The sequence below is a fragment of the Pelodiscus sinensis genome, chromosome 3 (genome assembly GCF_049634645.1).
Source record: "Pelodiscus sinensis isolate JC-2024 chromosome 3, ASM4963464v1, whole genome shotgun sequence".
NCBI lineage: Eukaryota > Metazoa > Chordata > Testudines > Trionychidae > Pelodiscus > Pelodiscus sinensis.
Window position 1 is genome coordinate 112,811,816 of NC_134713.1, and position 27,421 is coordinate 112,839,236.

Here is a 27,421-nt window from a genome sequence, read left to right on the forward strand (position 1 = left end):
TGACGTAACTATTTCCTCTCAGAGAAGTGGATTAACTACACTGATGGGAGAGATCTCTCCCATTGGTGAAGGAGCATCTTCAGTTAAACACTGATCCCCAAGTGTAGACCTGCCCTCAGTTTCCCATCTGTAAAATGGAGATAATAATGCTTCCTTCCCATGTAAGGTTGTAAGGATAGATACATTAAAATGTTATGAAGTATTTAGATACTATGGTGATGTGGACCGTATGAATAACTTTAGACAGATAGGCCCAGTATCTGGGGAGTAGATAAAATTACATCTCTGTATTTGAGAGGTTGTTCACATTCAGTCTGTAAGTACAGGGATTGGTCTGGTTTTGTCCAATATTTTTATAAATAATTTAGATAATGGTATAGAGCATACACTTATAAAGCTTGCAGATGATGTCAAGGTGAGAGGGATTGCAAGTGGTTTGGACAATAGGATTAATATTCAAAATCATCTAGGCAAACTAGTAAAATGGTCAAAAATAAATAGGCTGAAATGCAATAAGGACATATGCAAAGTACTTTGCTTATGAAGAAACAATCAATTGCACATGTACAAAATAAGAAATGAATACCCAGGAAGGAGTATAGTGGAAAGGGAACTGGGAGTTATGATAGATTGCAAGCTAAATGAGTGTCAACAGTGCCACTGTTGCAAAAAAAGCAAACATATTCTGGGATGTGCAGGAGAGTTGTAAGCAAGACATGAAAAGTAGTTTTTCCATGCTACTTTGTGCTGATAAGATCTCTCTCAGATGGGTTATTGTGTCCTGTTTGGGGTGCCACATTTATGAAAGAATGTGAACAAATTGGAGAAAGTCCAGCAGAGAGCAACAGAAGTGATCAAAGTTCTTGAAAACATGGCCACTGAGGAAAGATTGAAAAAATTGGGTTTAATGTGGAGAGAAGACTTCGAGGGGACATAACAGTTTTCAGGTATATAAAAGGTCATTACAAGGAGGAGGGAGAAAAATTTCTACCTCTGAGGATAGAACAAGAAGAAATGGACTTAAATATCACCTAGGGTGGTTTAGGTTTGACATTAGGAAAAGCTTCCTCTCAGGATGGTTAAGCACTGCCTAGGGAACTTGTGGAATCTGTTTCATTGGAGGTTTTTTTAAGAACAGGTGAGACAGTCTTCTGCCAGAAATTATTTGATTATTACACACAGGGTCAACTTGTGGGGGGAGGGCACGACGGGTCATGTGACCTCAAATGCTGTGGATGGGAGAGGCCAGCTGGAGGCAGGACTAGCAGTGGGGCAGGGAAAGGAAGTGGCGCCTGCAGCAGAGGTCCACCTTCCACCCCTTACTCTCACCGGCAATGGGGGGGGACAGTGGAGCAAGGTGGCCCTGCTGCTTTACTCTCTCAGCCACACGTCTCTAGGGGACGAGTGGAACTTCTGTGGGAAGCAGAGCGATGCAGTGGCTGGAGGAGCAAAACAGCGGGGCCACCTTGCTCCGCTTCCTTCACTGTTGCCGTTGAGTGCAGGGAAGGGGATAGACTCCTTCTGCCGGTTCTGGTTCTGCTAGTTCCCCAAGCCACCTAGGTTTGGCAGCAGCAGAGCCAGGGTGGAGTAAGAGTGGGGAGGAAACAAAGTAGGGTCTGGGGAAGGTGAGGTCTGGGTGGAGGGAGAGTCCCAGCCCTTCCCTGGTCTGGGAGGGAGTGTTATGGCCAGTGGCCCCCCAGGTTGTTGCTCACCAGTCGCCTCTGATTATAGTCCTTCCCTGAGTGCCAGGGACTTACCTGTATGAGCTCTTGAGGTCCCCTGCATTATTATACTTCTATGATTCTATGACTAACATATTCAGTCTTGCCAAACTATCTGGTTTAGATGGGATTTAAATGGTACTTGGAACTTGTGGTAGCCTGTTGCATAGGGATTATTTCACCCATGGTGATTTACAGCAACAGAAGCTTTTATAAATGTAGTCTGGCCCCTGAAAGCTCTTTAATTCTGAAAAGTGTTATCTAAGTGCTAATCACTGTTCTTGCTACATAATGACCTTTACACTTTTTTCTTGCTTCATAGATAGACACGAAACAACTGGTGCAAAGCTCTTGAAATCTTATCAAAAACTGAGGTAAGACTTGTAGAAGGACAAGTTGTTCTAGGGCACTGAGACGGCAATATAAGGAACACATTTTATAATAGATAACAGCTTGCTGCTTAAGTTTTCTGATTACCAAGACAGCAAATATCAAGATTTTTAAAAGTTTAGAATGCAATTAGTAGTACTGTAGAAAGATTGCCGTTGGTTTTTTTTAATTCATTCTATAGAAAGAGGCTGGAGTACAGTGGAAAGAATCCTACTTTTAGCTAGACAGTTTCCTTGTCTAATTTATTGGGAATTAAAGAAAGCATACAATATTTTTCTAATGCTTTTCATATTGATAGGCTCTTTTTAAATTAGGCCTGGACAAAATACCTTCCGCAGACTGGATCTGGCCTGCCAAGCTACCGGATCTGGCCCATAGTTGCAGCCAGGAGCCTCAGGCAGACTCCATGCTTGCCCCACACACTGGCCCCCCCAACATTGCTCAGAAAAACAGCTGCCATAACCCTTTCTCTTTCTCAGCTTTAAGACTAGAGGACGGGGGAGTATGCTTCACATGCTGCTCCTGCCCCTAGCACAATCCCATTGGCCAATCTCTGGCCAATAGGAGCTGTCCGTCTGAAGAACAGGCAGTGTGCGAAGCACTGCTCCCCTCTCTCCTCAGGCTCTTATTCACTAACACACTTGGCTCCTACAGCCTGTACAGGGATGGGGCAGGCAGGGAAGCTGCCTGAGAAATGTGCTGGGCTGTTGGCTGGGAGTCATCCAACCTGCCTCTGGCACCCCAGACCTCCTCCCAACCCTCTGCCCCACCACTCCTGCCCCTCTATCCCACATAAGCCAAACTCTGTCCCCCATCCTGAACCCATAACCCTCCCAGATCCTGTACCCCAGTCCTCTAACCTAGGTCACAACCCAAATCCCTGCACCCCAATCCCCTGCCCCAGGTCACAGCCCCCTCCTGCCCTAGGTCACATCCCAACCCCCTGCACCCCAGTTCCCTACCCCACGTCACAACCCAACCCCCTGCACTGCAATCCCGTGCCCCAGGTCATAACCCAGACCTCTGCATCCCAGTCCAGTGTCCCAGATCACAGTTGCCTCCTTCATTCAAACTTATTCCGAGACCCCACACCCCCTCCTGCACTCCAGTTCCTTACCCCAAGGCCCCTTCTGCACCCAACCTCCATCCCAGACTCCACACCTCATCCATTAATATCATGGAAGAATGTGTCCCTTGACCACTTTCCAAAATCTTGGAGTGGCTCCCATCAAAAATTATTGTCCACCCCTGGTTTAAATGGTCAGGGTTGAAAATCATTTCCAAGTAACAGAGTAGTATATAAACATGTAGTAACCTGACTGGAGATTTTGCCAATTGATATTTTTACAGTAAATATAAGACAGAAAGGTCAAGATGCAACAGTATGTACCAAATTTTAAGCATGTGAATAGTCTCATTGATTTCAAGCACCTTGCTGAATTGGGAGCTAAGCACTATAGTGTTGATATTAGTGCCAGCAATGTATGATGAATATTGGTTCAACTTAAGTTTATGCAGTGTGTATTCTGTTAAAGTAATCTCCCTTTAAAATGAGTAAATAAGAGTAGATACAAATCATAGAGCAAACTGAAGCTTTTTGGTAGGAGATAAGATGTAGTACCAGAGAACCTGTGGATAGCCAGCTATGGTGGAGATGACCAGAAACGTATTGAAATGAATATGTGTAGTTAGGACAGAGCAGAAACACAGAGGAAATATTGTGCATGCATTGTGGGTTTTGATTGTGTTTAGAGTGGAAGATCAAGGAGCAGATCATTGGTCCTGGACTTTATAGTGAATGAAGGGGCTGTGATAGAATAAAAGGGCTTTAAAAGCCCCAATTCTAACCAGGAGTGGCTCCCCCTAGCGCAGGAACCATGGAAAATAGCCATAAGTCTGATTTATAAGGATCTCCTCAAAATCATCAAGCTGCATGCATACTAGGGTTAGGAGGGCCATATCGGGGAGACACTATGCACTGGTGTCCATAGGGAAGCCTAAGGAGGCTTCAGTGATTTGAATAGGCCCTTAGGTCTGTCTAAATTATACTGGCTGGAGCAGTTTAGGATCAGGAAGGTGCAAAATCAATTTAGCCCCCATTCCTTAGGCTGTAAGTCCTTTTCTTAGTCTCTAAGAAGTGTAGCACAGACTCTTATCCCAGATCTTTAGGTTTCAGGAAAGAGGCAGCTCTTCTATGAAGAGAAGAAACATAGAGCTGTTACATGTTAGAGCCTTGTGAAAAATATATTAATAGTTTCTTTTCTCCTAATTTCCTAGTAAAATTTCTGTGGTTCCTCCTACTCCACCTCCTTTCACTGTATCCACTGGGGGAAACACCACAATGGTAATGTATATATGTACAGCTATCTAAGAGCTCTTTAATTGGAAACAACCAACCACAGAAGTGTAAAAAATAGCAACAGCTCATAATATTGTTTAGAAATTTGTTGCAATATAAATTATTATTTTATTTCTTTTGGCCAGGTCTACATTAAAGGCAAAGGTTGAATCAAGATACACACTCCAGCTATGGTAATTATGTAGCTAGAGTCAAAGTATCTTGTTTCAAGTTTCCCCCCACAGCAGGAAGCTGATAGGATCAAATGCTCCTTTCAGCTTCCCTTATTCCTTGCAGAAGCAGGAGTACCAGCTGCTGATGGGGGTGCCTTCACTAGACCCGATTAATTGAACTCCAGAAGATCGATTTCAGCAGCATCGATCTTTCGTTTATTGAAGACATAGCCTTGTCTTGTTCCTTTTTCAGAGGAGTTGGCAGCATGATACAGAATAGTGTATCTCTTAGGCCTGGTCTACACTAAAGGGGAAAGTCAACTTAAGATATGCAACTCCAGTTATGTTAATTACGTAGCTGGAGTTGAAGTGTCTTAAATCGCAATTTGGCACCATCCACACAGCGGGAGGTCAACAAGAGCTCATGCTCCCTTTGACTTCCCATATTCTTCATGAGGAGCAGGACTTCTGGCATCAATGGGAGCACCCTCTCTGTTCAAATTAGCAGGTCTTCATCAGAAAATCGACCATAGCAGCATCCATCTTCTTTGTAGTGTATACAAGCCCTTAGAGACATATGAGATTAGTCACCAACATTTTAGTGCACATTATGTAGCCATTTGTAATGAAATTTTGCAAGAATGGCATAATAATTTTGATCGTTATAATTTTATCACAGTTTCTAGCAGGTGGACTATTAGGATTAGATCCAAAATCCATTGAAATCAATTGCAAGACTACCATTGACTTCAGTGGCCTCCAGACTAGGCTGTGGTTCCCCAATTTAGCAGCCCTTCCCTGCTCAAGAAAGCATTTAAGCATGTGTTTAATTTTATACACATGCTTAAATCCCATTGATTTTGATGAAAATTTTTGTCTAGCTCTACTTCCAATCCTTATAAGGATCCTTTGAATCTGAAGCACCAGAAGCATTAAAGTAGCTCTAAAATAAATACGACTTTCTTACCTTAACTTAAATGCAAACAATATTACACAGATTAATCACCTATGTCATTTGCTTATATTTATGAAATTAAAATGGAAATCGTCTACAGAGATTTCTGCTGGTAGATGTAAAACAATTCAGCTGAAAGAGCCACTCCTTCCCCCAGCTAGATACGTCAATGCTAATATTTACATGTAGTGAAAAAATATGTGCTTATAAATGCTACAGAAATGATAGCCCTGTGCAATCTTATGCTATTTTTGCTGTTTCTAAAGGTGTGTGACATGGGAAGCTTTGAAAACACAGCCTTTGATTTTATCTTTTAATTTTTTCCTTTCAATTGCAGGAAATCAGTCAATCTAGAAGTTTTAATAAGTCTGTGGAAAACTTGTTTCTGTCTCTTGCCACAAATATGAAAAGTAAGTGTCCTTCAGTGCTTTGCAATTTAAATGTGAGCCAGAGACTGGTTTCAAATAAAGGATCCATTAAGGACTGCTGCTAACTCCAAGCCAGCAAATAGTTACAAGGCATGTCTAATTGTCCATCAGCATTTGGTATGGAATATACCAATTTTCTATTGGGGTATCCACTTCCTCTCTCCAAGTGAACTTGTTACAGATTGCCCTTCTTTTTGTATCACTCTCAAAGGGAGGGATTAAATATTGTCTTTCTCTTTCCTTTCATGTTTTTAGAAAAATTCTCTTCCCTTTCTCCCTCAAAGCTTCCTGTCAGTGTATTTGTTTTTAAAGTTATCTTCTCTTATCAGAAAAAAACAACAAATGGTCTGGTAGCACTTTATAGACTAACAAAACATGTACCATCTACATGTTTTGTTAGTCTATAAAGTGCTGCAAGACCATTTGTTGTTTCTTTTTCTGTGAGGGTATGTCTACACTACCACCCTCGTTCGAACTAGGGTGGTAATGTAGGCAACCGGAGTTGCAAATGAAGCCCAGGAATATTTCCACTTTCTTCCAACTTTTGTATCCATTTTAATTGACTCCCCATTTTCCTAATTTCGCCTTTCGCACTTACATAAATAATCATAATGGGTCATGCATTTATGTAGTGACTTTAATCCCAACTCAAAGCAGCTTCCAAATAGATATCTAAATTGTATGTTGGGATCGTCCTCCTACCTGCTTCTGAAATGCATCCAATTCATCTCTGATAAAACTCTGTTTGATAGCATACAGTAAAACAAAAGAGTAGCTGAGGGCAAGGAGTGAAGAATATATTTTCTAGTTGGGACTGCAAGGGAAATTTAGGTAGGCGGAATGCAGTTAAACAAAATGAGACAGGTACTTGCTTTGCTATCTGTTTCTTTTTCTTAGGCGATGAATCTGTAATCTAAAAGATCTGAAAGACATAGGATTAGCTTAATAAATCTCCAGATTTGTTGACAATGTTCATTATAAATGTGCTCCTCTCTTCTTGTATTTATTTTAGAAATTTCAAAGTCCCAGAATGACATGAGGTCTGACAAAAGTCTCCTCACTACAGATTATGGGCAGGATGTGGAACGGAGGAAGGAAAGGAGGAGTCAGTCTGACACTGCCATCAACATTACAAGCAGAGTATGAAAATCATTATATTTAGTAGTTCTAGTTTCTGGGGCTGTTTTGTGATTGGGAAATTATTAGGGGACTGATGGTTGTCATGATGCAGTACTGGTTGTAGTAGAGTGGTAAAAACTAGTTAGAGTTACTTTGGAAGGTTCACTGGAACTCCTCCTTTTGTAATTCTTTCAATAATTCTTATTTTCAGCTGAAATTTTCTAGCCTTCTCAGTTTAAAGCTAAAGACTAGTTTATTCAGTTTTCATGGAGCCACCTTGCTCCAACAGGGAATACCGGGAGTGCATGTGGCTCACAAGCTCTCCAGGGACTAGTTGGTGCACACTGTACCAGCCAGTGGGCAACACAGATTCCTCCCCAGTCCATCTGCTGGCCCTCCTACAGCCCCTAATGAATAAAAGGGACTGAGCGGTGGCCTTTCCATGCCATTCCTGTGATTTTCTGAGCAATATCTTGGAGAGAGAACATGTTGGCCATTGTGTGAACTATTTGGCAGCAAAATGCAAAGTCCATTCTCCTGTTTTTTAGTTGTGAGAGAGTGAGACAGTTTGAAACAAGTGAAAACATTTAGTTTATCTGCTGTAAAAAGATGGGTAAGGGTTTGTTTTGTTCACATCTAGCTCTCAAATTGCTGAACTTTATAAGCTAAAACTTTCTAGGTAGCCCCAGTCTAGGGATCCCCAGCCAGGCCGGTAGCAGAGGGGCTGGAATCTTGGGATCCTCAGTGGTGGGGATCCCCAGAGGGGCTGGCAGCAGTGGGGCCGGAAACTGGGGATTCCCAGGTCCAGGAATCACCAGCAGGACTGGTGGCTGGGGATCCCCAGGACTGGGGCACCCTCAGGACCTGACCTGTCCCAAATGAGGGATTTTACCAGATCAGGAGAGATCCCTTTCACCAGTAGCAGGGAGGGGCAGCAGGCTGGGAGGCTGATGGTGAGAGGGATCTCTCCTGATCTGGTAAAATCCCTCGTTTGGGACAGGTCAGGTCCTGAGGGTGCTGGACCGGGGAGGTCCAACCTGTAGTTTAGAAAATCAAGCAACGTGTCTCTGTAGTGTTTTTTATAGGATGCATTGAAACTATATTATAAATATTATGAAAAATATGGATGAGTGCTCTAGAGTTTGAAATCTTCTAGTTATATGTTTGCCAAACAATATGCCTGGATTTTTAAATTGGCTATAAATGCTGAAGGTTTTAGAGTGTTATGCTGTGTCAGTACTTTGTTAGGGATATAGAAAAGTAAGATTTTTCTTGATTGTGTTGTCAAAGCTCTGCTTCTGGAGAACAAGAATTTCTAATGTCCTTATAACTAAAAACCCCAAACTTTTGCTGGAGTTTTGGCTGATCTTCTATTTTGGATAACATTACTACAATCTAGATTTTGCTTCTAGTTAAAGTTTTGCTCCCACCTTTCCCCCCACCATATCTTATGGCTCTTTGTGTTCATGCTATAATTTCTAAGTTTACTTTTAGTCTCTGTGAGAAATTGTTCCAAGCTTTTACTCTTTTGTAATGTTATCTCTAGTTCTATTTTTGTCGTCCTTTTGATCGTTCTAGGAGCAGTGGCCATCAGTTCTTGCCCTTCTCTGTGTAGCCTATTTGTTAACATTTATCAGATGCCTCATCTATTATTCCCTCTGTGGTTTCGTATTTTCTTGTTATCTTTTTAAATAAGATTACCACACCTCATCACAATGTTTGTGTTTTCTCTGCTAGAACTCTTGAAGTAATCTTACACTGCAGTTCTACAATGAAGAGTGACTATGTCAGAAAGGCCCCTTCTTACTCAATAGGTCTGATCCATATGTATGCTCAGTCAGAAGTCCTTGGCTTTGGTGACATAAAGCTGTAAACATTTATTTTTAATTAGTTTGTTCCAGTATCATTCCAGGTATCAAAGTTAGGCTGGCTGATGAAGACTGAGCCTCAGCCTTCTAGTTGTCATCAGTTGTTAGCTCCCCTTCTCCACTAAGTGGAGGATTTACACTGTCCTTCATCTTTATCTTGCTCATAATCTATTTAAATAACTTCTTGCCTTTTAGGTCCCTTAAAAACTGTAATTCATTTTGTGCCCCTGCCTTTCTGATTTTGTCTATACAGGCAGTCCCCGAGTTACGCGGATCCGACTTATGTCGGATCCGCACTTACGAACGGGGCTTTCTTGCCCTGGAGCTCGCAGGCAGCGGGACCGCCCAGAGCACAGCGGTCCCACCACCTCGACCTCCGGGGTGAGAAAAGCTGCTCCGGGTGCCCCTGGTCTCCTGAGGACCGTCTCCAGCAGACCAGGGACACCTGGAGCAAAGCCGGGGAGGCGGAGGGGTCCCGCGCCTCTGTGGCTTTGCTCTGGCAAAGCCTCAGAGGCGCGGGACTCCGCCGCCGCTGCCGCTTTGCTCCCGGTGCCTTTGGTCTGCTGGGGACCGTCTCCAGCAGACCAGGGACACCTGGAGCAAAGCTGGGAGGCGGAGGGGTCCCCCGCTTCTGAGGCTTTGCCAGAGCAAAGCCTCAGAGGCGTGGTACCCCGCCGCCGCTGCGGCTTTGCTCCCCGTGTCCCTGGTCTGCTGAGGGGGGGGGTGCCGCTAGTGGGCCCCCCCCCAGCAGACCAGGGAGATGTGGAGCAAAGCCCCGGGCCTGTGGTAGAGCAGGTGGGGTGCTGCCGGTTGGTCCCGCAGCACCGCTCCTTGGCGCTACTGGACCAACCCGGCAGCACCCCAGCTGCTCTGCCTCAGGAGTCCTGATTCAGCCGCTGCTGGTCAGTTTTAGCAGCGGCTGAATCAGGACACCTGGGGCAGAGCAACTGGGGTGCTGCTGGGTTGGTCCAGTAGCGCCGAGGAGCAGCGGCGCTACTGGACCAAACCAGCAGCACCCCAGCTGCTCTGCCCCAGGCGTCCCCAAGTCAGCCGCTGCTGAAACTGACCAGTGGCTGACTACAGGAAGCCCCTGCCCCGGGGCTTCCTGGAATCAGCCGCTGATCAGTTTCAGCAGCAGCTGACTTGGGGATGCCTGGGGTTCTTAATTTGAATCTGTATGTAAGTCAGAACTGGCGTCCAGATTCAGCCGCTGTTGAAACCGATCAGTTTCAGCAGCGGCTGAATCTGGACGCCAGTTCTGACTTACATACAGATTCAACTTAAGAACAAACCTACAGTCCCTATCTTGTATGTAACCCGGGGACTGCCTGTATACTGTTTCGTATTTAGCATGATAGAGAAATATAATGGCTTGGATTGTGAGTAACTTGTTGTTCAGAATGAGGTCTGTTTTCAAATTAATTTCACCATTTCATCTTCATCAATGGCAATTTTTGTTGTTCTTTCTACTAATCATAATGAAATTCCCTTGGATTATTAAGGATATATTATCATCCCCTCCCGGCATACAAACAATTCTCATTAATGTTCTTGGCTCATTCAGGCAAGAATATTCTTACTAGTTCTTTAGTAGTATAAGTATACTCTCCTAGAGTGTTTCATCAAACAAATATTTATTCCAGAATGAGTTTTTCCTTCTTTCCTAATGGTGTTTTTTCCACAATGCCCTTAATGAAATGTATTTCACAGATTATTTCTTGGAAGAGCAGAGGTGGATGGATGGGAGATCCTGAGAAATCCTACTCACCTCTTCATTTTGATCACAGAGTCAGAATTTTCATGTGGGGAATGGAATTCAAAAGTGTGCTGCTTCAAACTCCTTCATTCTTGATTATAGCAAAGTTAAACTTAAATAAACATTGAATGTTCAGCCTTACTTTAACTGTGACTCTGGAGAAAGACTTGTCAGTCCATCCTTGTACCAACACTCCTTCAAGTTAAATTTATTCTTATCTGTCTTCACATAGGTCGAGACAGGCATATGCCATGCATGGTGAAACATACGATTTGTAATTTTCTGGAGGAAGTGTCCTTTTGGCAAATCAGGATTTTGGGCGGGGGCAAGAGGGTAGTAGAGTTGTCCTATTGAGTACTTTTATTAATACACTGCTACAGTAAATACTTTAATTATAGCTGCCACATTAGCTATCATCATATGGTGGGTAATGGCATGTCCACCACACAAGATTATGGGCATACTATGGATAGGGGGGAGCAGCAATGGATCAACTAGTTTGTGTATAAATTAAAATTTACTATAGACCTGTTCCTTGGTCAGTCTCCCAAAGAAGGCACACTCAAATATGAATTGTAATTATAGACAGATCTACTGGCAGGGGAGGGAGGGAGAAGGGAGCAGTTACCCCAGAGGGGCCTGGTGATATAAAAGGGCCCGGTGCACCTAGTTGCTGCTACTGTGGCAGTAGTGGCGACCACAGCCACTGGCCCAATACATTTCTTTGTGGTGCTCTGGGCAGCACTAAGTGCTGCCTAGCCTCATCCTTGCCCCTTCTGTCTGAGGCCCCACCTCTTCCAGGGCCTGGAGCAGACCCTCCGCTCCCCCAGAGCCTTGCCCAGGGTCCTGGCCAGCCAGTTGGCCCTAGTGATTATAGACTGTACATTTATGTGGCAGAGCACAGTAGCGAGGAGACCAGAAACACCAAACACTTGACTTAACAAAACAAATGAATGGAAATTCAGTATACATCTCTTCCAGATAAGAAATGCACCAAGCCTTCAGCGACTCATCAATGGGGCACGGGATGACAATGAAGTCTATACCAAAAGGAATTGCAAGCAGGGAGAGGACAGTCCAGACAGTCCCATGAGTGACACTGTATTCTGTGGTGGCAAAAAACATGTAAGTGTCAATGTGAGATGAAGCAGTATAAAATAGTGGTGTAAAATAGACTGACATGTAGGAGTTAAAAGCTTGTTCAGTATAGGGTGTGTCATGCTTCATGCTGACAAATAAGAAGGAAATTCTATTTTAGTTCAAATCAGAGAAGACTATCTGTCCTCGGCATGGTCCTATTCTAAATTTATTGCAGCATATACACAGCTGAATGAATGGCAGTCAGCTGAAACTTCAGGTTATTTAAAGTTCAGTTAATGTCCTGTCAGGTGTGCAAATTCAGCTGCCTCATTCTTTTCACTGAGGACAGAGGAGAGTTTGTAGAAGGGACAAAAATATTATAGTGCAGTGGAGATCGTAGTCGTTGGGGATGGAAAATCCTTTTAAAATAATTGATATTTTCTACAAAACATTGTTCCCTATCTAATGACATAACAGATACTTCTCTTGATGTTAGCTGGAAAGGGGGAGAAGAAAACTGATCAGAAGTGATCGCATCCAGGGTTTTAAAATCTGTTTGAGTAGCTGGTACAGTAACTGTATCTCACAGAGAATAATGTTTTTAGTATGTTACAAATGACTTGAGAGGAATTGTCAGGACAGAATGGGACAATGCAGTGTGTAGGCATTTCAGAGCTGAAGTTAAGGGAGGGAAATAAAATGGCTTAGGGCCAGATATAATTGAACCAGAGTTCTGCTTTTTAGTGACAATGAGATAATTTTACACCTGCTTTGCAGAGGTGTGAATAACTACACAAAGTGTAGGACAGTGGGCAGTCAGGCCCTTGGTGTTTGCCAGCAGTTCACAACACTGTTGTATCTGAGTCACCACAAATTTCCTTTTAATATAGGTAATAATTGTGATGCTGTTGGCAAAGTTGACTTTTGAATGGCAGTCACTATTGCTCTTACAGTGATCTGCCTATATTCTTCCTTTTCCTTTTAGAACATGATTGTTTTCTTTGAGGGATGAGACAAGGTTGGGGGAAAAAACAAATACAAACCACACTGATATCAAGCAGTGGTTTTCAAACTACAGGTCACCAAAAATGGTGGATGCTGAGTACCCACTGGCAGCCTCCCATCAACTCACTCACACACTGGCAAGCCCCACAGATCAGTGCTTTCCCTTCCTTCCCCATACTGCCCACGTGCTGCAATCAGGTGTTTCTTGGCATTCAGGAGGGTGGGGCACAGGGAGAAGCAAAGACATGGCATGTTTGGGGATGGGGCTGAACTGGGTGGGAAGAGGTGGGGCGAGGTTGGAGTGGGGGGCAGAAAGAGACAGGATTGGGGGGGCCTTGGATGAAGTTGTGGAGTGAGGGTAGAGCTAGAAGTCAAGCCTCCCTCCCCGGGAGTTTGGAAAGTTGACGCCTGTGCTCACATTAAAGCCTATATTAAAAATGAATGGTGAGGAGAAACCAAAACAGGCTCAATTAAATATATAGTTCAATACGTTGAAAGCTAGATTGGCCTTTGCTGTTATATGGCTGCACTGGAGCACAGAAGGGTGTAAAGGCTCCTTCTTCGCTGCACCTTCATGGCCTTCATAAGGGCTGACCACAGTTGCTTTCTGGCACTTGGGGTGCATGGAGAAAGGAGGATAAAGAGTGGGCAAGAAGGAGTGGAGCCATGGGTCCACACCCTCTATGCACTGATACCCATTACTGCATGGCTTTGCCAGGAAAGTCTGATATACCCTTTAAATATGCCACTGGGGAGCAGTAGGGAATATTTAATAAGTGACCCTCTTTCTTTCCTACACTTACTTCCTTGGAGCTCTTTCTAAGGTTGTGCACTCAGCACTGCCCCTTACTATGGGCTCCATACTACAATCACAGTCTAGCTGTACACTTTTAGATGTTTGGGACTTTTACCATTGACAGTCAATCCAGTATCCATATTATTCCTAGCCCCTGCTTTTTAAAAAATCATCTTTTGTGGTCACAGGCTAATTTTTGGGGGAAGACAACTTCCAGATAAAGAAATAGTCTCATACACTGAGTGCCTGTGGCATAGTTGTGCTCCGTTATGTATCAAAGACAGAGGAAGACATTGCCCTTACCTCATGGAGTTTACTATATAAAGATAGTTAATTCCATATAGAGAAAAGAAGAACTAGTAGAATTTCAATAATAGTTATGATTTAAGGCCTAGTATGGGTAGTGAAGAAATAGCTTTATGCACATATTATTTTAGTCCTGAGTTGTTGTGGCTTTAGCAGTCAGTTTGCTAGAAAGCCATTGAGCTTTGAAGGTGAAACTATCTTATTGGATTTGAGTTCGCTTTTTTTTTTTTCATTCTTATCTTTTTTTAGGATAGTTTATATAGCATTAACAGCACTTGTACCGAGGCTGGCAATTTTGACATGGCTCATGTCACAGGAGAAATAGAGTTTGCCATGAGATATATCTTTAAAACCTACATTTTAGAAGTATGCATCAAGGCTTGCAAGAACCTGGCTTATGGAGAAGAGAAGAAGAAAAAGTGTAACCCGTAAGTGTTTTGATGTCAAAAGAAAAAGCTAAAAACAAAATGTTAATTTTTCAAGATATATATGTGTGTGTGTGACTTGTCACTGTGTATGATACATATATCAACTTCTTAGATATCAGAAAATTAGCACTTCAGTTGTGCAAGTTATTTAACACATCTGTGCTTGTCTTTGTCATCTATAAAATGAGAATACAAGTCTCTGCTTTTGAAATGCTATGAAATCTAATGATAATTGTAAAATACACTATAAATATATTACCTGTGCAAAAAGTACCCATTTCTGTGTATGAAAGGTGCCTGTGCATTTTTTGTTTGCAACATAGATGCTATTGTTTAACCCAGAGTGTCCTCTCTGTTCTTGTTTTGTTTATGAATAATTATCTCTGTCTTTTGGTGTCAGAAATCATTCATGAAAATTCAGCAGGCAGAATGTCTAGCTGCATGATTAGTGTTTGATGCTGCTATAATACATTGTTTGAGTGCAATTTGATCAGCTGGGTGCTGGGATTCCAGAATTACACTTAGGTTCTACCCACAAGAATTTGTCATTGAATCTCTTGCAGAGGAAGATCCTTAAAACTGAACTCTGATAAAAAGGATCCTTGTTAGAATGCCAGCTAATGTCATGGCACAGTTTGGAAATATTTAATAAGTAACTGAATACTCTTGGAGTTTCCTGATGGCATAGACAGCATACAAATAACAAAAAGCCTGAGAGGGTGGTGTGGGAAGTTCCATGTTGTAGTTAACATTACATTCTGTATTTGGTGTACAGAATGCTGTCTCTCAGCCAGTAGGAAAAAGTACAGGCATTGTTTATATTCAGAACACTTGCCGCAAAAGTTGGCTGGGTGTAGGTATTGTTTCCAGCACTTGAGCTAGCAGCATATCAAAACTGTTCAGCTTTTTGGCTGGTTTGAGCTGTGGCTGTTTGGTTTGCATGAGTCCCTGTTGAAAAAGCTTTTAAAACACACACAATACAAAATGGCTTAGGAAGCACAGAAAAGCAGTGGAAGGACTGAATTCCTGCTGAAAACTACAACTGATCTTCAGTTTCACCAGAATTTAACCCAGAAATTGGCTTGGCTTAGTTATATACTATTATAAATGAAATATAAAATACTGCATTTTAAAAGAATGTTCTTGTAGCATCTCACTCTCAGAGGTTTTGGAGGAAAGGCTAGTCCTCGCCTACAGACAACCCCCTAACCTCAAACAAATTTTTTCCAGTAACCATGCAGCACACCTCCATTATAATCATCCAGGAACCCCCCCACCCCTGCAATCAGCCCCAGTGCCAACTCTGCCCACACATCTACACTAGCGATTTCATCACTGGATCCAACCACATCAGCCACCAAATCAGAGGTTTATTTAACTGCACATCCACCTATGTGATCTTTTTGTTCCCATCAAATGCCAACAATGCCCCACTGCAATGTATATTGGCCAAACTGGACAGTCTCTACCAGAAAGAATTAATGGACTCAAATCAGATATCTGAAAAGGCAACACACAAAAACCTGTTGGAGAACACTTTAATCTGTCTGGACACTCGTTAATGGATCTCCAAGTCACTGTTTTGATTCAGGCCAATTCCACAAGCCAAATATACAGGGAAGGATTGGAACTTAACTTCATTTACAAGCTTAATTCTTATGCAAATGGTATGAAAAGGGACATGGGCTGGCTTGCACACTACCTTCCACATCCTAATGACTTAGCCAACCAACCAAACAATGGAGGTGCTGATTGTTTTTATCAGCCTCTTGTAACCATCTACCCACTGTCTCTCTTCTTTAATATTTTTTTCTCCTCCCCCCCATCTTATTTATTCTTGGATCTGGACTTCTAGTACTCCAGGGATCTGAAGAAGTGGGTTGAACCCATGAAAGATCATACCATAACTAATGCTTTCAAGTAGGAATAAGGGATCTTCCGGAAAAGGGCTTATTTTCCAGAAAATCGCGTCTAGACTGACGCTTTCCTCCGGCAAAAACCCCGAGCCGGAAAAAAGCGGCAGCCATGTAAATGCAAATGCCGCGGGTGATATTTAAATCCCCCGCGGATTTGCAATTCCGGAAAAGGGGTGCAGTGTAGACACAGCCTACATGTTTTGTTAGTCTTTAAGGTGCTACTAGACTATTTGTTGTTTTTAAGTTTTTCTTGTAGCATTTGTTTTCTTTTCTATAGGCCCTATGAGCAGATAATGGGCATCCATGATGCTTTTGATCACCTGTAGCTCTGGATCCCTGCTCCAGGGTGCAGGCCATCATCTGTCCATAGAATCCTCATAAAAAAGAATAATGCTTAATGTGTGAGTTATTTATGAGATTAGGGTCCTACCAAATTCACATTCCAGTTTGGTCAATTAACAGCTACAGGATTTAAAAAATTATCAGTTTGATAGTTTCAGGCTTTAGATATATTCATCTGAAATTTCAGAGTGTTTTAACCATGGGGTCCTGACTCAAAGGAGGGTTGCAAGGCTTTTGGTAGAAATGTTTTTGGTGGCTTTTGCTTCCACTGCTTTTGGTGGCGGTGCCACCTTCAGAGCTGGGCTGCCAGAGAGCAGCAGGCTGTGCAGACACGAGGGTTACATAGTATGGGAGATGTTCATTACTTATTGGGGCGGGGACAGACCCAGCCTTACAGGTGGTTAATTCCCAAGATCCTGTGGCCAAATGGGAACTGTCATCCCTCCACACCGTGGTCAGCCCAAGGCCCTATTAGCAGAAATTGAGATTGAGCTGTCATGGAAACTGACCTATCCTCTGACTCTTAGGCTACGTCAACACTGCAGGCTTCTTGCACAAGAACTGTTTTGCACAAGAGTTTCTGTGCAAAAATTCTTGTGCAAGAGCACGTCCACACTGCCATGTGCTTTTGCACAAGAGCGTCCATGGCAGTGTGGACGCTCTCTTGTGCAAAAAAGCTCTGATGGACATTTTAGCCATAGGGGTTTCTTGCACAAGAAACTCCTGTTGCCTGTCCACACTACCTTCTTATGCAAGAGATCTTATTTCTCGTGGGGAGAGGAATAACTCCTGTGCAAGAAGCCCTCTTTTCTGATGCTTTACTGTAAAATTACTTGCGCAAGACTCATGTGCAGTGTAGATGCTCTGCAAGTTTTTGTGCAAGAATGGCTATTCATGCGCAAAAAGCCTGCAGTATAGATGTAGCCAGCAAGATGATCAGGATAGGATTGAAGCACACCAGCTGGAAAGTATGTGAGGAATATTGCAATGCATTTGTCCATTCTGTTGATAAATAGGAGATGCCAGTCTTCAGACAGTTTTAATTTGGCGCCATTAACCAAGGGTACGTCTACTCAGCAGGGCTAAAGACAAATTAAGCTACGCAACTTGAGCTACATCAATTGTGTAGCTTAAGTCAAAATAGCTTAATTCAGCTTTTGGCACTGTCTACACAACAGGAAATCGAAAGAAGAGCACTCTTCCTTTGTCTTCCCTTGCTCCTCGTAAAATACAGGAATCAGAGTAAGAAGTCCTCTAGCTCACCATTATTTTGAAATAATGGCTTTCGGTGTAGACACTTTATTTGTTATTTTGGAATAATGTCAGTTATTCCAAAATAACGCTGCAGTGTAGACATAGCCCAATACTGAATATACCCTGGAAAAATTAAGTGTGCGCCAACTATTAAAGAGTTCGGAACATACTGCTTTATTTCTAACCCTTTCTCAGTTTAAGCTGTCCTAAATTTTGCTTTCTCCCTCCTCATTCCTCTCTCTAATTGCAAGGTATGCAAAGACTTACTTGCTTCCCGATAAATCTTCTCGGAGTAAACGTAAGACAGCTGTTAAAAAGAACACAGTGGATCCAGCATTCCATGAAACTTTTAAGGTATGACTCGTAAACTTTTGTGATTTGTTGAAAAGATCTCTCACTTGCATAGCAAAGTCTCCACCTCTAGTGCGCCCACTCCCACACACATTTTGTGAGCGGAACTCCCATTGACTTTAAGAAAAACCTGTAAGTGCTTTTAGGGTTGGACCACACCCTGTAATCCATTAACTAATGATGGATGTCAATCAAAAATAAAAGCAACCTCGTGTACATTTCTGGAAAGCTCTATTAATTTGCAAGCTACCTGAAAAGGAGTATTTGATATTGTCGATAGCAAACATAATTGACTGAAGTCTGTTGCAGTTTTTGGGTAAAGAGATCTGAAGTGTGATAAAAGAAACTCTCATATCTTTTGATGGTTACATACAGAAATTGTGTGTATTACAAAAGAAAAATGGTACTGTTATCTGTTTGAGCTGACAGCTCTTTTGTGAATGTCAGAGGAAGTGCATGTTTGCAAATGCTACATGAATCATATAGTTATACAGTTAATTCCTATTGTGCTCAAAGGAGTGATAGATCCTATATGTTAGTTTCCTCCTTTTTTCCCCTACCCCAAATGATGTCTCATTCATCTGTGTTTGAAAGTGTTTATTTAAACCACATGAATAGTCATAGTAGAGAGTAAGAGTAGCTGTAATTGTTCATTTTCAAAGTACTTCATGAATCCTTGCTGTAAAACTTTGCAGTCTACAAGTGCTGTTACCCTGATTTGACTGAGGGGGAAGCTGAGTTTGAATGACTTGCTAAGGCTGCAGTGAGTTACAGACAGAATCTTGTTTAGAACTCAGCTGTTCTTACATTCCATCCTGCACTAAGGCCATTAGACCTCACCTTCTATGTGTAATTGAGAGACTGCAGTGACATGCAAGGTAGTAATTGCCCAGTGGAATCTAATGATGTCATTTGCATGAGAGGGGAAAGATTAAATCTCAGGCTTTTCAACTCTAAGAAAACTGTAACATTTGCCTTTCCCCTGAGTCCACAGAACCAGGAGACATGTGGAATGGGTGATGGTGGGGGAGGATCTCAAAAAGGCAGAGCAAAGTCCCAGTCTTGGATGCTGATATCCCAGATTTTGGTCAGGTTTGTAGAAGAACTCCTCCTCCTTTGTGCTTCTCCATAGTATGCCTCCTTTCATGGAAGTGTGGCATGACTAGTGACAGCTGTGCAGAAGGGAGTCACTAAGATGGCAGCAGGTATTAATGCTGCCTAAGGCTTTTCCTTCAGCTCAACCACAATTTTGGGGTATCTTTTCTATTCATGGCTTACCATGCCAGCTTCTCTGATATTTTGTAGAAGAGGGCAAAAATAGTTACATGGAGAGGAGAATTATCCAGCATAATTACTTCCCTTTCTGCATGGCTTTTCAGTGACTGTTTGCACAGATTTATTCCCCTCCACACTGCCAAGTGAGAGAAGTGAATGAAACACACGGGCCATTATTGTACAATTACAGAGACAAATAGGATAGGGTCTTGCTCAGTCTGCCATGGAGAATAACAGAGTGGAAATGGGAAATATTGTAAACGATGTGAAGGAGCCATGAGACAATATGTTATCTTTAAGACCTCCCTCCGGATACAAGACGCAGAAACCAGATTCTGGGTCTAACCCTGCAGCCGTTACTCAGCCAAAACTCCCACTGAAGCTGCCCACTAGGGCCATAAAGAAGCCTCATGACTACAACAGGTTCATGTGTATGTGAACACATTAGAGTATTTTTCAGAAGCCTGCTTCATTTAAACATGTGAATGGACAGTCCAGTCGTTCTTATTATAAGGAACAGCGTTAGAGCATTTTGGCACAATTAATTTCCAGGAAAGATTCAAGCTGTGTTACCACTGAGATTTGGCCTACTTCTAACACAGTGCCAAGGTGGCCAACAGAGTCATTATGGCTCTGGCAGCATATCAGCACTTCCGCTTTCCTAAACATGATTCAGTCCATAAATCCAAACAGCCCAGGTAATTTCCAAATTGTGGCCTCTGTTATGCTTTTGCTTCTTCAAGTTGTGTGCAGTCATGAGGGAGCTGTGGTTCCTACATCTTAAAAGGAGGCCATAAAACAGTGTTAGGACCCAAACTTAGATTTGATAACCTAAAAAGAGGGTGTTCACAGAACGTAATGGGCCTAAATCTCATTTATACTGGGGTCTCTTTGACTTGGAGCCATCGACCCACAGAAAAATCAGTCAGGGGAGGTACATAAGTGAAAGGAAAAACAAAACATCCCCCCACCCCACCTCTCACTGACTCAGCCAGAGGAAAAAAACACTTCTCACATATGCGGTCCCCAATTGAGAAGCAGAAAACAAAGACATTCACTTCACTACCCTCAAACTCTACCCCAGGACCTAGAGATAGTAGATTTTGTGAACCTTCCTAGGCTCTGAGATGGGGCTAAAAGCGGTTCAGTGCACAGGAGGACTGGAGTAGGGATGTGGGGTCCGGGCAGGAGATAAGGTACAGGAGTGAGCTTGGGGTGTAGGGTCTGAGCAGGAAGTAAGGTACCCAAAGGAGGTGGGGGTCAGGGGTCTGGATGGGAAGGAAGATGCAAGAGCAGGGTGGGTATGCAGGGTCTGGAAGGGGGTGGAAAGGTGGAGGGTCAGGGCAGGAGGAGTCAGGGGACTCTGAGGGGTTGAAGGGAGGAGTACATGTGATTTCATGTGACTGCAAGCTGCAGGGAAGCACTCCCTCTCGGTGCCATCCCCTGCAGCTCCCATTGGCCATCATTCAGCCAATAGGAGTGATGGGAGGCGGCAGTGCCTACAGGGAGAACTTCCCTATAGTTCACAGAGCCCACTCCCTCTCCCCTGCCAGGCAGAGTCTGCAGGAGGGGATTCAGCCCTGTCTTGCTTGGATCAGGCCCCTGAGGCTCCCCTTTCCCACAGCAGAGAGCCGGTGCTGATGCTCCAGTCAAGATGCTTCCTGCAGAGTTGGAGTGCCAGTGCTGGCTCATGCCTCTGTGCGGGTGGGGATAAGGCAGCCAGATAAGGGCAAAGCTGCAGGCTATAGGTTCCCCACCTCTGCTTTATGTAGGTGCAATAGTGCCCAGGCGACATCGAGTAAATGAAGATTAAGCCCACTATGAAGAGAATTGGTTTTGTGCTTCTTAACAGAAATTCAGTTTTATAAGTTATATTTATATTTAAAAGTGAAAAAAATGCAAATCTGCACAGTGCTGCTAATCCAAGCATAATTGCATTATGCTAGTGCTGAAGAAATAAAAACTGACATTGATCTATCCAATACTGCTTTCTCAGCTGAGTAAGGTACAAAATGTAATCAAAGAATGAAGAGGGTGAAAAGCAATTTAAATTCTTAAATTCAGGTTATTAATCTAAGGTGTTAAGCAGCACTGATAATGACATAAGCTTTCCTGTTTTATTTTTGGAACATGAGTGAATATAGTGCTCTAGCAGGGAGGGACCATTACACTGGCTAAACCTAGCATAGTGTGGAGAGGCAATATTTAGCTTTCCCATTTTCTCCTCAGATAATGCTGCTCTATCTAGATCTCCATGCCATTCTTGGGCTTCCTTTGAGCAGAGACTGGCTATTATGTTGTGGTTGGGTATCAGTAATCCTGTACTGCTATTTTATCTTTTTTCTAGTATAAGATTGAATATTCCCAGCTGGAAACACGAAAGCTTCAGATATCTGTGTGGCACTCAGGCGCACTCAAGCGAAGGGTGTTTCTTGGCGAAGTGATTATTCCATTGGCATCGTGGAATTTTGAAGACAATTCAACACAGTCTTTCAATTGGTATCAACTTAAAGCGAAGGTAAGTCCGAGCTTGATTGTTGGAAAGATAGGATGTTCCAGATATAGATTAACAGTGAGAAGGGAAGTCGGTATAGGATGATCATAGATTTTTGTGTCTCTCTCTTTTCAGCCTGAAAAGCCCGAAGACAGCCTAGTTCAGTACAATGGAGAACTCCTGTTGTGTGCAAAACTGATCTTACCATCCCAGTCTAAAAAATGCCAGTATGAAGAGCAAAGGAACGGAGGTATAAAGAATTTCACCCATATATGCGTTATCCTTGCTATAAAAGCATGGAGGCAATGTTTGTGTGTGGGCATCTGGGTATAAACACTGCCAACATGGGAGTTTATTTCTGCTTGACTAAATAGTTCCTACATATTGTAGCATGTATTGAGTTGTGATTAAATAATTGATTAGAACCCTTGTAAGGTAAAACAAAAACGTGGTAAAATGATTTGAATTCTAGACTCGTCAGTCTCACATTTTCTCCTTTACACACCAACAAAAGCAAATAAAAATATAGTGCTTTAGTAAAGTGGCTTTTGCATAATGAACTCTGAGCTGTAGCAGGCCAGTTATTCCACTCAAGGACCCTTCTGGAGTTAGCCTATCAGCTTTGACTATGAGCTCTCTCCTTCACAGGAATTTTCTCCTTAACAGAGTTTTATGTTTGTTTAACTTTTTATTCTAACTGGGATTCCCTTTCTGGAAAGGGTGCATTCACTGATGAAGGAAGGAAGAACTGGAGAGGATTGATGACTGGGACATCTTCACATGTTTTAGCTCTCTGGGTAGTAGTAAGCACTGCAGAATAGAGTTCCATAGGTGCTACATTGACTGTTGTTAGCCTCCTACTGCAGATATCTTAGACACAGAGGCAGGATGGAATTAGTGGAAGGATCAAGTCAGTTACGTTTTATTTCTTCTGTTCCCTGGATCCCTATCTCTTTTCACTCCATCTCATTCAGCATTCCCATCTTGGTTCAGTCCTCCCTCTCCCTCATGCTACCTCTTCCCTTTCTTCACTCACCTATGTATGTGTTTTTCTCACGCATGTGTGCGTGCCGCACGCACACACATATCCCCCTTATGTTGTGGGTTGTGCCAACTGCCCCTCCTCCTACTATTACTGCCTCAGAGTAATACCGTGGGGAGTACATTGTTCCCTTCTCATCTCTGCAGGTGCAGTTGGGGGCGTGGTCATGTTGAAGCTTTCTGGCCAAACCATTGGTCTTCCTCCTTCTCTTCCTCCATTTTTTAAAATCACACTCAGTAAAAATGTCTTCAAACCTTTCCTGTTGTCTAAAATCTCTCTGCAGTTTAGTAAGCACATGATACTTCCTCACTTCAGGGCAGCAGTGCTTAGTATCTTTTTCCTTCCTTTAGCCCAGTGTTAACTAGCCAACCATTTACCAACATGGTCACGAAGTAAGCAGTGTTTCTATTTTAGGGAGAGAAGACCAAGCATCTGCTGCTGGCCAGCTTCACCTTGTGGTGCTTGGAGCCAAGAACTTGCCTGTAGTGAGATGTGGTGGCACTTTGAATTCGTTTGTTAAAGGGTATGTTTGAGATTTAACACAAACGTTTTAGAATGTTTTAAAACCTTTGCCCACTTCTGCATCCAGCTAAAAATTAGTGCCAGTGCGAAGATCGAGTAAGTCTCACACAGGAGTCTGGAGCCAGATTGCGCACGATGGTAAGCACTTACCCAAGTAGCTTCTGAAACTGCAGTACTTGCCACAGTGTAAGGAAAAGGGCCACAGTCTGACCCTTAGGCCCTGTTCAGACAGATTTAGGATTAGAGGAGCCTCCCACCCCTTAATCTCTGCTTTGAACGGAGGTTTCACAGTTGCAGAAGTGTTTAAATATCAAGTTCTGAGCAGTAACAGGAAAATACCTAGGACCTGTGATTATAAACAGCGAAGAAGGGGAACCGCTCCTGTCCTCTTAATTCATGCTTTGAGCTGTGCTGTTGCAAAATGAATTACAGTAAAACCTGTGTTATCTGGCAAACTTGGGGATTAGGGCATGCTGATTATCTAAAAATTTCAGTTATCTGAGGGTCCCATCAACCTAGGAAAATTCAATGGACAATAATTATGGCTCAACAAATTCTGCAAAACCCTACGTGCCAGACCAAAAAAGACTTGCCACCCTCCCCCTCCCAAGTGTTTTTAATGGCATAAATTCCTAATAATAATAACAGTAATTACTAATACATTAATAAATATTAATAAATATCACTCTATTAATAAATACCCTATAAATCTCTACCTTTTCCCTCTGCTGCCATGTCTCCTCCCCTTGCTCCATCAGCTCCCTGGTGCCTGCTGCCCCCCCAACTCCTCACCTGCTGTTCTGACTCCTGCCCTTTTCACTGCCCTCAGCCTTCCTGAGACCTTCCCTCTTCCACCAGCCCTTCTCTCTCCCCCGTGCCCACTCCTCCAGTAGCCCCACTCTGATCATGTGAGCTACCCCCTCCTCATCCCTTCTCCTAACACCTCCCTCAACACACCTGCCCTGCCTCTCCTCTGGCGCTAGTCCCTCCCCTGCAGGTGTCTGCCCTTTTGCTTTACCCCCAGAATTCCCTGGCACCTGCACCCTCCTGGTACCCCTTCCCTCACTGCCCCACCCCCTTTGGCCCTCTTTTTTCCTGATGCCCGTGCCCTCACACATGCCTTGCTCCATTCCTGCCTTCCTCATGCCCACACGCCTTCTCCCAGCACTGCCAACCTCCAATGCCCTTACCCTCACCTCTCCCAGCATCACCCTGTCCCCCCTCCCACTGACAGCTCCCCTCCTGCCCTTTTCCTCATTGTCTCCACTAGGCCCCCTGGCATTTGTCTCTCCTCCACCCTGTCCCTTGGTGCCTTCCCCTTCCCCGGCTTCTGCCTTCCAGTTTGTGGGGCTGCGGGAGCCTTTTTGAATCCAGCAGTCGCTGGCCGTGATGTCACGCCAGCATCTTGGCATCTGCGGGTGTCCTGCCCTCTGGCTTGCGACCCGCCTCCTCGTGCTGCAGCTGCACGTAGGCAGCCCAGCGGTGAGAATTGCTGCACTTCCCGCTCCCTGGCAGTGCTCTGCTATGTCTGTAGCTACTCGCTAGCTGGTAATAGCTACTGGCCACAGGTGAGCCCTGGCAATAATATTAAAACAAGTTTTTAATATTGGTAGTTTTTTAGTGTGAGGTAGTTGGTCTTATTTTTTTATTTAACTCAAAATAGAAATGTAAGCCAATCATCTTTAAGTAGTACTAATTATGATAAGCCAGGCCTGTGTGGTTGGGGGCAAGGCTGGCTGACAAAGTTTTCTTGTTAACAGAGTGCCAGATAACAAAAGTTTCACTGTATAGGGTTGTGCCCATGTAACCCTCAGTGTTTCCCTCTTGACTGAGATGCACCTAGAGCTGAGGTGAGCATGGTAATATCTATTAGGTCACTGAATGCCTTTTTTTTTAAACTCCTTTTGGAAGTTGTCTCACTCTCCCAGACCAAAGTAAGATCAGACAGAAGTCTCCTGTGCTGAAGAAAGAAGCCTCCCCTGAGTGGAAGCACCTGTTTGTTTTTGATGGTGTGACTGCATCTCAGTTATGGCAATCTCATCTGGACTTGGGTGTCTGGGACCAGGCATCTTTTGGCTCAGCTGACCAGTTCCTAGGGGGAGCCAGGCTTAGCACAAGTAAGTCTTATGAAAAATGGAAACACTTCAGTGCTCATTTTACACAATACTAATTATTTACAATGCAGTAGCAAGACTGGTGCTGTGCAAAACCACAAAGAAACAGCGCTCAGCCTGAAGTGCTTCAGTCTTAGGCCTTGAGTGTGTGAATGCTTATGTACATGCATCACATTGGAAGAGTGGCATCTGGCCATAACAGCTGGTCTGGGTACAGAGCCTAAAAGCACAGGCAGCAGACCAAAGGAAGGTAGGGGCAGCCTGATACAGATACAAGTGTGATTTTAAAATAATGACAGATAAAATAGGTGCTAGCTCTCTTCAGCTGCCTGTCCAGTCTCCAGTGGTTATTTTCTTAGAGAGTGGTGACAGAGGTAGGTATGGAGGACAAGTTTGCAGAAAGAAGTGGGAGTGGGTCCAAGCCTGGAAATACAACCTTTCACTTGTGAGGCTCATTCAATCAGATATTCATAATGTTTAACATGTGTCTAAGTGTTTGCTCAATTGGGGCCTCTCTAGATAATGATTAGATCATACAAAAGTAACTTCTGCATAATTTATATTGGAAGAGGCAAGGGTAGAACTTTTTTCTCCCCCTTTCCAAAACCTCTGCTTGAGCATTGTCTGGCATTACCAACCGCTCCCTGGGCTATACCAGGAAGTGTGGAAGAGCCTCATTTAACATTTGACCACAACCACTATTCCAACCAATGGTTGCTTGTCAAATCATCCTAACCCAAAATAGGGATGTTTAATCAAAATTTATCAGCTAATTGACTATTGCTGAAATTTCCATTGACTTCTCAAGTAGTCAGTAAGGGGAGGGAAGGTACAGCAGGGCATCCAGCATGAGTAGGGACTGAAGCAGACATCACTAGTGCCGGGTTCCCCACTGAGCCTGTGCTGCCCCTGCACCTGCAAAGATGGTGCTGGGGGGGGAACAGGCTTTTAAGATAGATGCAGCAAGTGAGGGAAAACACAAGAAATCAACTTGATAAGTCTAGACTTATCAGGTAGTCTACTACTCTTACACCCTTAGCCCGGGTACAAGAAACTCAAATACATAGAAATAAAAATATTAATGAAGTCAGTACAATATAAAATTTCAGACAGCCAATGATTTATAGCATACACTGAAATATAAATACAGCATATCTTCCTGAAAAAAATGTCAAGTATCAGAGGGGTAGCCGTGTTAGTCTGAATCTGCAAAAGCGGCAAGGAGTCCTGTGGCACCTTATAGACTAACCGAAGTGTTGGAGCATAAGCTTTCGTGGGCAAAGACCCACTTCGTCAGATGCATGTGACAAAGCGGGTCTTTGCCCACGAAAGCTTATGCTCCAACACTTTGGTTAGTCTATAAAGGTGCCACAGGACTCCTTGCCATTCCTAAAAAAATGCTTTAATTCATACCAAGTAATTTATAAGCCATTTGGAATATAAATACTATGACAATATTTGTGTCTGATTTTGTAAGGTTGAATGTTACACACACTTCTACTTAAATGGAGCCATCACAGCATTTCCAATCTGCAGCACTAGAGTGCCACAGAAACCAGGGTCCTCACTGTAGAATTCAAATTCCAGATTGTTCCAAATATATGGTGTCTTCACTGTACTGAATTAAATAGCTTTACACTTATGTCCGAGGAGGAGTTATATAATGAGACTAAGCATTATAAGGAAATGGAGAATAGAGATTACTTTAGTCAGGCAGAAAGTAAAGAGTTATTATTTTATGTACATAA

The 27,421-nt window shown here is 43.2% G+C and overlaps 1 protein-coding gene across 11 annotated transcripts in view; it reads left to right on the forward strand.

The window, feature by feature from the left end:
• Positions 1-27,421, forward strand: part of SYTL3 (synaptotagmin like 3) — a 64,276-nt gene that overhangs the window by 35,131 nt on the left and 1,724 nt on the right. For all 11 annotated transcript variants that reach the window (XM_075924535.1, XM_075924538.1, XM_075924536.1 and 8 more), the window contains 11 exons: positions 2,044-2,095; positions 4,389-4,455; positions 5,915-5,987; positions 7,018-7,145; positions 11,730-11,873; positions 14,185-14,363; positions 18,127-18,229; positions 21,849-22,019; positions 22,131-22,245; positions 23,452-23,560; positions 25,471-25,676. In XM_075924535.1, the coding sequence (XP_075780650.1) occupies positions 2,044-2,095; positions 4,389-4,455; positions 5,915-5,987; positions 7,018-7,145; positions 11,730-11,873; positions 14,185-14,363; positions 18,127-18,229; positions 21,849-22,019; positions 22,131-22,245; positions 23,452-23,560; positions 25,471-25,676 (1,347 nt within the window). The remainder of the gene's footprint in view (positions 1-2,043; positions 2,096-4,388; positions 4,456-5,914; positions 5,988-7,017; positions 7,146-11,729; positions 11,874-14,184; positions 14,364-18,126; positions 18,230-21,848; positions 22,020-22,130; positions 22,246-23,451; positions 23,561-25,470; positions 25,677-27,421) is intronic.